This window comes from Oenanthe melanoleuca, chromosome 3 (assembly GCF_029582105.1).
Source record: "Oenanthe melanoleuca isolate GR-GAL-2019-014 chromosome 3, OMel1.0, whole genome shotgun sequence".
In the NCBI taxonomy this organism is placed as follows: Eukaryota; Metazoa; Chordata; class Aves; order Passeriformes; family Muscicapidae; genus Oenanthe; species Oenanthe melanoleuca.
In genome coordinates, this window is record NC_079336.1 from 50,724,388 (window position 1) to 50,735,026 (window position 10,639).

Here is a 10,639-nt window from a genome sequence, read left to right on the forward strand (position 1 = left end):
GACAAATATATTCACATATCTATATTCACCCAAATGTTCACTGGAGAACTCCAGATTTGACTCTAAACCAACACATCTGCTAGCTTTTATCTTTTCTACATGTTTTCAGTCAAGTCTCCACGCTTTTTGAAACAGCAGAGAATCCACACAGAGAGAACTTTGGCTTTGGTCCTGCCCTAGAGACTACCTACCAAACATAATTCTTTCTTTCTTACATTTTCTATTAAGTCTTATTTTAATTCTCTGTTATCTCACACTGTTCATTATAAAAAATGAGAAATATCAAATAGCAGTCATGCATAGATAAATTTTAAGAATGGAAAGGTTTGAGTTTCTGCAGTACATCTGATGACAAAAATATAGATATCAATCATTACATCTCCAAGCACTTTTACTATGTTGTGAAACAAAAATGTTTCTTTGTCTTTAGAGAGATACTTTCCCATTAATTCTAAGCTCAAAAAACAAAGATCATAATCCAGATAAAAGGTCTTCCCCATATTTCAATTTAAGCTGAGTAGAACTCCCTTAAGCAGGAGGTTCTGTTGGTTATAATGACTGTACTGCAATGAGAAAGGGTTGTAAATCCATGAAATTAGAGGAAATAACTCACAAGCAAACAGAAAATTAACATTATGACTATCTGACAATGACATTTAAAATGCATGAAGCCTTCAATTGCCAGAGAAGAAGAAAAATTATTGGTCACAGAAAAATTCTAATGCAGACTGCTTTAGGTTGCTTTCATGGTTTTTTTGTATTAGCCTTTTCATAGCTTGTTCACAGATCCTAAATTTCAATTCTGTAAGATTTAGTATTCTTTACCATCATGCTTCCATGGGTCCCTCAAGTCATGGTATATTTGCAAAGTGCATAATAATTTGGCTTTGCTTAAAATGTGTTTTTCTCTGACTTGCACTTCCTCAACTATCCTCCAGCTTCCCCCATGCTGTGCAGCAAGTCCTGGCCAGAAAAGCAGCATTCACCTGCTGAAAGCAACTCAGCAGCCTATCTGAAATACATAAATGCTACCTAATTATGACAACACATATAATGACTGTGCAAGGCAGTTCTCCCTACTTCAGTGTAAGGATGTATTTCTGACTCTTTGTCCACCTTTGTCTTGACACCTACCATGGTGTCAAGTCTTACTTTATGCTTTCTTTTTGTCTCAGTGCCTCAGTTCCACTGGGAACTCAGTGCCACTGGGAATCATCCATCTGCTTCAGCTTCATGAAAACCATTATTGTGTAACAGAGACCCTAAACATGACAACATCTCTTCTGGAGTCTCCAGCACCCTTTCATTGATACCAACAGCGAAAACAGAAAGGGCTAAACACTTAAGCCAAAGAAAGAAGTGGAGATCAGTGAAGGAGCAACAGAATCATAGTTCTACATGGTAGGCCAGAGGGAAGAACCACGATAAGGAGAAAGTGATTAGTGATGACAGGGATGAAGAAGTCCATTAACTGGTTTAATATCAAAGAACAAAAACTATTAAATTGCCACAAACATCACTGTAATCTGAAGATGCTTCAAAAAAGCAAGGCAAAAGAATTTCACAGCAGCATAAGCTATTACAGAGAAGGAGGAACCAGAAATCAGAACCTAAAAGAATGAAGAGTCTGAAGGGACTAGAATAACAAAAAATTTGGAGTAAAGCCAATCTTGAAGACAAGTTATAAGGATAATTACAGAAGGATCACGCTCTCATCAAGAGGTTAGTCCAGGAAACCAAGTTCTATTTAATGGCAGTAACCAGAGAGAAAACAGAAGGTGAAAGTTTCAGGGAGATAAGGGGAAACCTGACTAAGGGTCAGATTTTTTTCATGCCCTTTTAAAATCAGCAGTTATCTGGGAAAGCAGCAGAAGGTGGAACAAACCACCTGTTTAACCTCTACTAACAAGCTTGACATTCAGTTCCTGTAAAGAAAATATTTTAACATTTTTAATATTATCCCACTTAAAGGACTCATTTGCAGTTCCTAAAAATGCCCTAATATCATACAACTGAAAATTTCCTGCCTTTCTTGACAACTGAAATAAATCTCTTATGCTTCATACAAGATCAAAGAAGACACTGGTGTTCCTACTAGGGTATATTCCTAAAATTTTCATTGGATTTCAAATCTTGGACAGAAAACAGGAGAGCTGTTTCAAAAATCCCTTCTGAGAAGTCATTCTTAGTCAACAGTTTCTCCTTTTACTACTGCTTTGTTATCTCTGTCAGACTGGCTATTACTGCTGTAATGCAATTTTCTGCTTACTTAATGGCACAGTATCTTGCATCTGTATAATGGCTGCTGGAGCAATTTTGAAGATTAATTAGATACAATGAAAAATTATGCCAGGTAGAGTGTCTCACTTCCCCATACTCCAAAGAGCATGACTGAACAAGATGGGGAAAACTACTGATCTTTGTAAAAACCTGTGGGAATCATCATCTGTAAAGTTAGATGCCTCTGACACACTTGAGCACACTTCCCATATGAATATTTATGTAGGTACAATGTATCAAAGCCTCTGAACTCTTGTTGCCACTAGTTCCATATTTCCCTCCTAGTAGAGAGAAAAAGGCACCACTTGGTTCCTGTTCTGCCTAGAAAACACCAAATATTTTAGCTTCTTCTCAGCTTCTCAATCATCAAGTTGTACTTTAGTACTCCTTGTAACTGTCAACTTTTGACTGCCATATTTTATGCCCCCAAAACAAGCTGTAAAAGAAAAACAGTTCATCAGCAAGAATCTAAGATCTTCAAATATTTGGTGTAGAAGTAAATAGCAACACTAACCTCTTTCATTTTTTCCAGTTCATTCTGTAGTGCTTGTTTGGCAATTTCAACTTCTATAAGCTGCTGTCTTAATTTTTCATTTTCATCTTCTGTTATGGTACGTTTTTCTTCCACATTTTCTAACTCGTGATGAAGTCTCACCGATACATCTTTTGCAACCTAAATGAAATTGTATATCAAAAGAAAGGTTAAAAAAAATGTACTGCTGCAGTGTTTAGTGCCTGTGCAACCATTTAGAAGTTAATTCTGGGTGTTTTGATGGAAGAGGTATGAAAGGAAACAAATAGACAAGGACATCCACACATGGAATTCTAAGTAATTCCAAATTCAAGCCAATTCCTTTCAAAAAATGGTACACTACCCCTATGGACTTCACTAGAAACAACATCAGACATTAAAGCCCTACACCTTCTTAGGTTCTGTAGCATCAACACTTAAACAGGACCTTCACTGTTCCTGGAGACAGTTATCTACTCTTAACCACAGCTAGCTTATGCTTTTCAATGCACTAAAGCACATGTCCTTCAAATACTTGACATGCAACAACATCTAAAAGCAGAGCCCATCTTCTCCAGGCCTTCCTTACCTGTGTCTACCTGTGACCACAAATGGGCACATGTTTATTTTGACAGTGCTAGTTTCTCTCTCCTTGGTCAGCAATTAATGAAAGTATTTACTACTATTGGCTCATTTTAAGATTAAAATGGACAAACAACATTTTTGCTGATGTTGTGTTCACACAAATGATGTCCACTACTTTCAATGAAAATGAACACTAAGGTTTTTGGTTATTTGGATTTTTTTTTCAAATGCATTTTCACAGGAATAGAGTTAAAAGGCATATGACAAGATCTAATCCTCTTCCTCAGGAAAAGTAATGAGAATCTTGCCCTGCAAGCCACTTGCACTATATTTTGTGGAACCAGAAATTATAATCATACACCAAAAATATTTAAATATACACTAATCACTGTGTTGATGGTGATTTAGACACACAGATACATAGTGTGAAAAGCCTCATTTCCTGCTCTTTTTAGAACACTGAAAAGCATAATTAATCCTACTTAGCATTAGCTAGGGGAGTTCAGCAAGCTGTCCTTCATGGCTTTCACTCAAACCATCTTTCTGTTAGTATGTCAGAAGTTCTTTGGCATACTAAAACTCTAGAGAAAAAATAATACTAACTGTAAGCAGGCATCTAGAAAGATCCAATCTATCAGAAATCAGCAGCAGCTCGTGACTCAGCCTCCCTTGACAAGAAACCCAGTGTGTGTGAATTACAGATACAACACTGCAGTGTAGCACAAGATCATTCAGTAACCTCCCCCACGCACAAGCACTCAAGACACATAATGCCCAGCAGAAAGAGCGAGTGGGGGGGAATTTCAATTATAACCATAGTCCAAAGAGACTGCAGAATGAGCTGAGAGACAAACCACAGGGCTTTAGCTTGATGTCTTTTCCTACACTTAGTATTAAACTGCTCATCTGGTTGTCCAACCAAAGTAAATGGAAAATCATGGGGGATATTTAAAACAGCACACTAACGGAACCTGTCTTCAGTCTATGGATACAGCCTGGATCAGTAAATAAAACCGAATTGCAATGTCATTATTGGTAATTTTTTGAAAAAAAAAAAAAAAAAAGTTGGAATAGCTATTAATGCAGAAAAAAAATACAGAGCATTCTAGATCACATGAGAAATGGGACTCACTTATGCAAGATACATTTTAATACAGGCATATGCAAGATACATTTTAATTCAGCTATCTTCAAGGCTGTATCTCTGAAGGATCAAGTTCCCTAATATATTGCAAAATGAACAATGCAAAATGAACAGTATCAATTTGGACAGTCTTCCTTCAGAAGAGGACTTCAAAACCGACAGAAAACCACACACAAGTTATAATTATGGTTAGCCAGCACCCAAAACTCTATTGGGCAGAAATTTAGCATTAGATATTCATCCCTAGTCCAAAACAGAACACATTCATGAATGATGAGAACACCCTGCAAGAACACTGCTCCTTTCCAAAGAGTCAGTCACACTGGGAAACATGGGATAAATACTAATTAAAGCAAGTTCTTTGTCTAGCTAAATCCAAGGCCTTAGCTTCTATCTCCTATACTGGCAGACAAGCACCCCATCAGAGGTGCCCTCAACAATTCCCTCCCCAAACTGCATGTGTATGACTTGCTAATAAAAGTAGAACTGATTCAATAAAGAAGCCAACTCTATGAACCAGAAGCACAGTTCACTTGGGATAGGGAGGCCCACCTTCAAATTCTGCCTGCAAATGTGTGTGTCTCAACTGATCACCTAAGCATCATTCTGAGTGTGTAAAATATCCTTTGTTTCAAACATAAATCCCCATGAAACGGGAATTTTCAGATTTTGCTTCTGATCAGGAAGACTCTATTTTGCCAAGAACCATGTCGGCACCTGTATTTATAGAACTGTCACAGCCACAACAGGAAATGTGGGTTTTAAATACACACAGAAAAGGAATATCAAATCGAAATTTTAATAATAGTGATGATAAGTTTGAAAACTTTCAGAAAAGATAATCCAAGCCAGGCCTGGGAATAGCACATTCTTGAGCCATCATATTTAGCAGAAAGAATTTTAAAAATAACCTTGTTCATAATCATGTATTAAATTCACATTTTACACTGCAGCCCACAGAGTTCACGTGCCATAGGTAACTAGAGTCCTAAGGAGAAGTGTGGCCAATAAAGCTTACACTTGCTATACAGAGGTCTACACTTCCATGAGAAAAGGTCAGTTGACTGGGAGACCAGTCAACTGAAAAATGTTTAGGTGTCCTGATTCAGCGGGAGTCCTTCAATATCTAGTGAATGGAAGCAAAAGTTGAACTTCCAACCATGGCAAAAAAGGGGTTTTTTTCTCTGTAATTGGGCCAATCTGGAATGGTGATTACGGGCATTTTACCAATGCCAATCTTTAAACAAGGACTGAAACTTTTCCTCAGCAAGAGGCTGTGGTTCATTGAGGTCTTATGGACGAAATGCAGTTGATGACACACTGAAATTTGATGGGTTTTGTCTAAGGTTTCAGGTGGATGTGAAAAACCTTGGATTCACTGAACCTAACAGCAGTTTTTTTACTAACAGCAACAGAATAAAGATTTAGTGTTGTGACTGCAAGTATTCAATCTGCTTGCCCCCTAAAATCTTTCAATAAAGAGTGACAAAATCCCGTCAAAGTCAATGGGGCTGTTTGGTGAGGTTGGTTTAATTTTGCAGTGTAAAGGTATGTTTTGCATTCATCATAAAGGGTCCAAAACCTTTACCTCCTAATTCGCTTTTGAGTAACACTACCTTTACAAAAAATGATAGAACCGAATCTGAAAATAGCCTGTCTACATACATAAGGGCTCCTGTTACAGAACAGCTTGGCCATTGCTGTTCCATGAGCTGCACTGTGTGCACAGCAGAATGGATGGAAACGCCCGAGTCATGAGGACCAAGAGCACAGTTGTGTCTCCATCCCAGACACTCCCTGTCCCTTGACATCTGCTCAGCCTTACCTTGAGGTCCTGCTCCATGCTGCGTATGAGCTCGTTGTCGATCTCGCCGGTCTGGGCGTAGCGCAGCCTCTTGCGCTCAGCCTTGCGCAGCCGGTACTGGAGGATCCGGCAGTTCTTGTTGGCTCGCTCCAGTTCATGGCGCATCTCTTGAAGCTGACAAGCATCCTCCTCAAAGAAACTGTCCCTCATCTCGTCCATCTCTGTCCTCAGCTCATCTATCTCGTTCTGGCACGGGGGCAAGAAAGGGACAGGGACGCAACAGGTGGGTCAAAAGCACAGATGTCGGCACGTACAGGGGAAGGCAGCCAAAATGGAGCTCCGCCCCGCAGGGACGGCAGGTAAATACGATCCAGCTCATTATAAGCACCGCAACGAAGCGGGGAAGTGGCACTGCCCGCATGCCCCATGACAGAGCCATCTTAACGCTGCCTCCCGCTCTCCTGCCGCGAGAGAAGGAGGCCGGGAAGGACCTCCGGCCCCCACCCGGCCCCCGCCCGGCCCCGGCCCCTCACCTTGAGGCTCTCGTTCTCCTCCCGCAGTTTCTCCATCTCTTCCTGCATCTCCTCCTGCAGGTGGGGGCTCAGGGTGCCTTCGGGGCCGCAGCTCCTGCCGTCGCCTTCCGTCTCGTCCTGCCGCAGCCCTTCCGCCGCTGCCGCCGCCATGGCAGTGGGCGAGGAGGCGGAGGCGGAGGCGGAGGCGGCGGGGGGATGCTCGGCCGGGGCGGCGGCCGCGGAGGCGGCGGAGGCAGCGGAGGAAGCGCTGCCGCTACTGCTGCCGTGGTTGCTGCCCTTGGTTTGCATCTGGGCGGCCGCCGCCAGCCCTTTCCTGAGGTGGAACTGGATGAGCTCACTTTGCAGGCATCCCTCCTTCCAGTACCCGCCGCCGCCCGCCGCCGCACCGCGGCCCTTCCCCGCACCCGAGGAAGATGGAGGCGCCGGGGCCGCCTCCCCCGCGCCCTTCAGCGGGGACCGCCCCGCTTTCCCCCGCCACTGCTTGGGCGGCGGCGCCGCCGCCCCCTCCCGCTCGGCCCCGCCGGCCCCTGCAGGGGGCGCCTCCTCGGCGGCGCCCGGCGGCGGCGGCGGCTCCTCGGCGGCGGCTCCTCCTCTGGCGGCGGCGGCGGGCGGTTCAGCACCGGCGGCGGGCTGGACAGCTCCCCGCGGCGGCTTCTCGGCGGCGCGGCCGCGGGCGGCGCGGGGGGCCGGGCCGGGCGGCGGCCGCGCCGCGGCGGCTTTGGCGGCGGCGGGCGCGGCTTTGGCGGCGGCGGGCGGCGGGCGCGGGGCGGCGTCGCGGGCCCGGGCGGGCGAGGATGCCCGCGGCTGCTTCCTGCCGCTGCTGCCCTCGGGATGCAGGCGCGGCTCGGCGGCCGCGCCCCCTGCCGGCGGCTGGCTCATGGCGGCGGCTATCTCGGGCACGCGTCCATCACCGGCGGGCTCCTCCGCCTCCGCCGCCGCCGCCCCGAGAGCTGCGGACGAGAACCGGAGAAGCGGTCGAGGTCGGGAAGGGGAGATGGGCTTTCCGGCCAGGGCGGCGGCCAGCCTGCCCGCTCCCCGCCGGCCCCCAGCTCTCAGCAGCCCCCAGCCCTGACCCGCGCCCACCTGCGGGCGGAGCGCCCCCCGGAGCGGCCGGGGACAATCCGACCGAGGCCGCAGCCCAGAGCCAGCCGGAGCTGCCCAAGGAAGGGCCCGAAGGGCTCCGCTGAGGCTGAGACCGGCTTCCACTCCGCCCGCACCTAGGGGCGTTTCCCCAGCTCCGATGCCGAACCTTCCCCCGCAGGGATAAATTTTCTTCCGCACTCAAACTTCCCTCTCCCTTGTCCTCACCAGCAGGCATGGGTTGCTAATGCACCTGTCTGCCTGCTAGAAGGCCTCGTCCGAGTGTCTACCACAGCTGAGTGGGGGAAAGCTACTGTACAAAGGGCTGCACACGTGGAAGCAACTACAGATTTCCCTTCAGCTTCGACAGCGACTCTTCCGGGGCAAGGTGACTCGGGAATCGAGGGTCATAAAGCAAAGGGATTCTGCAATCAGCTTTTAAACACACTTTTGCCACAGTTTGTTATCCAGAGGTGCTGTCAGGATTTAAGACCGATTCATGTTTGTTACCAGTTATGCAGATCAATAGGTTACATATGACTCAGACATAATCACTCCAGCAGATTTTCAAAACAGAGGAAGCAAGGAATAAGCCCTCACCCAGAACAAAATTACGTGTGGCATTCTCTGAAGGATGCTCACTTAGCCATTTGCCCCTATAATGACACAACCAGAGTTTTTATGATCACGACAGGTTATGAAAAAGAGCTGTTAAAAGCCATATCATGCTGCTAATGTCCCAAATATATTCTGAAAATAATGTCTGTGATCCACAAACTGTTTTCACACAGCCTTTATTCACCTCTCCTTAGGGAGAAAACATGGGCAACAACAGAAATGGCAGCATTCCTAACATGGCCTGTCCACTCCCTCCTAGAACATGGCTTAACCATTCCCTGCTAGAATAGGGAATAAAGAATAAAGCAGGACTGGGCAAAATCAACATAGAGGCTATACCGTGCCCTGACAATTGGTTTACTCCCTGGAACATACTAGACAATGAGGCTGTGTTTGCTCTGCTCTCACTGGCAGGAGGAGTACATCATTTCCTCTCAAATGCACTGTCATTACAAACCTGATTTAAACCAATATTCTGGAAATTAATGCTCAAAATGACACCATTTGGCAGACACTTCCCAAGCATTAATTAGTAAAAAGAAAGCATGGGAGTGTAGAGCTATAAAACTTGCATGCCAACACTTTATAAAAGATTTGCTTTGCATTTCTATTAGCCACCACAAACGCAATTCTCACCCCACCGTTGTTTGGAGCTATACAGGTATGAAATATACGAAATGTGATTCAAATTGATAATCGGGAACCCTGAGCTGTACCTGAATCTTTTAGGGAACTTTTACTGCATCTAAGGCATCAGACTCAACCGCGACCTGCCAGAACACAACCCCTACCCTACATGCCCCAAAATCCAAGATCGGCTACCGCCTACGGCTAAGTTGGCTGATTTTAGATATATATATATGCATGTATTTATATATAATTTTAACTGGCACAACGCAAGCCCCGTTTGAGACCAAGTCCGAAATCTCTGTCCTCACAAAACTCCTCGACCTTCTCCCCAGAGGCAAACCCACGTGGCGCCGGGACGCGGCGTCTCCGCAGGTTTTCCTGTCGGGAACAGCTGTCCAGGCGGAAAAAAGGCTGAATAAATGGAAGCAAAAAGGGGAGCAGTCCCGTGGCTCCAGGCGCCTGTTCGGGGCGCTGCCGTGCCCGGAACTTCGGGCAGGGCATCCCCTGGCCCTGGCCCTTTCGTCCCACCGTGAGCCCTCCTCTGACCCGCCGAGAATTCGCAAACGGGGTTTAAGATTTGGGAGTGCTTCTGCCTTTTGTCCTGGTTTAAAGGAGCTGAGGCGATTTTTGAATAAACGCTCCCCCCTCCCCCATATCTGGCGGGTTTGTTGCATCTGGATTAGGAGTAACATTTCCTTTTTGGGAAGGGAAAAAAAAAAGAAAGAAAGAAAAAAAAAAAAAAAAAAAAAAAAAAAAAAAAAAAGAAAAACATGAGAGAAGAAAAGAAGAAGAAGGGAAAAAAAAAAAAAAAAAAAAAGCTTATATCTAAAGCATCTGCATTACTCACCACCACTTTGTCCGCTGCCCGGCTGGAGAAATGCATGCACGGAGAGCCGGGCACCGCACACGAGGTACCCGCCGCTGCCAGCGCCTCTCAGGAAAATGAAGCAATATTCATGAGCTGACCTCACCGGGCCTGGGAGATGGAAAGGGGGAGGGAAGAAAGCAGCGAAGGGAAGAGAAAGGAAAAGATTAAACGGGGAGAACCCCGCCCAGGCCTGAAGGCTGAATTACGTCCCTTCATCTATCTGCACATGGTGGAATAGGATTACAGCGCAAATGGGGGAAGGAGCAAGCTGCAAGCAAGGGATGCGCCCGCTTTCGCTTCCCAATGCATGCAGGCAATCGATTGTTATCAATTATTTAGCGTCCCCTTCAGGGGAGCCTGCTCGGGCCGGGCAGGGGTGCGGGCACCCTCTGTGCGGGCAGGGCTGCGGTGACAGAGCTTCCTTTCCTTTGTTCGCCGCCCTGCCTGCGCCCCCTCGGCAAGCGCCCGCTGCCGCCCGGAGGGGACAGACAAAGGCAGCCCGGGCTCTGGGCGGGGGGAGATCATTCCCTCGGGTTATTTACCCGCCTCGACACAGGGACTATCGGGCCACTGACCCCTTCTTCAC

The 10,639-nt window shown here is 46.3% G+C and overlaps 1 protein-coding gene across 1 annotated transcript in view; it reads right to left on the minus strand.

Annotated features, from left to right (window-relative positions):
• SOGA3 (SOGA family member 3) overlaps nucleotides 1-10,095 on the minus strand; it is a 37,701-nt gene extending 27,606 nt beyond the window's left edge. The window contains exons 1-4 of the mRNA XM_056488799.1: nucleotides 10,033-10,095; nucleotides 6,858-7,807; nucleotides 6,346-6,570; nucleotides 2,795-2,953 (exon numbers count right to left, since the gene is read on the minus strand). Coding sequence (XP_056344774.1) covers nucleotides 2,795-2,953; nucleotides 6,346-6,570; nucleotides 6,858-7,736 — 1,263 coding nt within the window. The 5' untranslated portion in view covers nucleotides 7,737-7,807; nucleotides 10,033-10,095. The remainder of the gene's footprint in view (nucleotides 1-2,794; nucleotides 2,954-6,345; nucleotides 6,571-6,857; nucleotides 7,808-10,032) is intronic.
• Nucleotides 10,096-10,639: the final 544 nt, after the last annotated feature.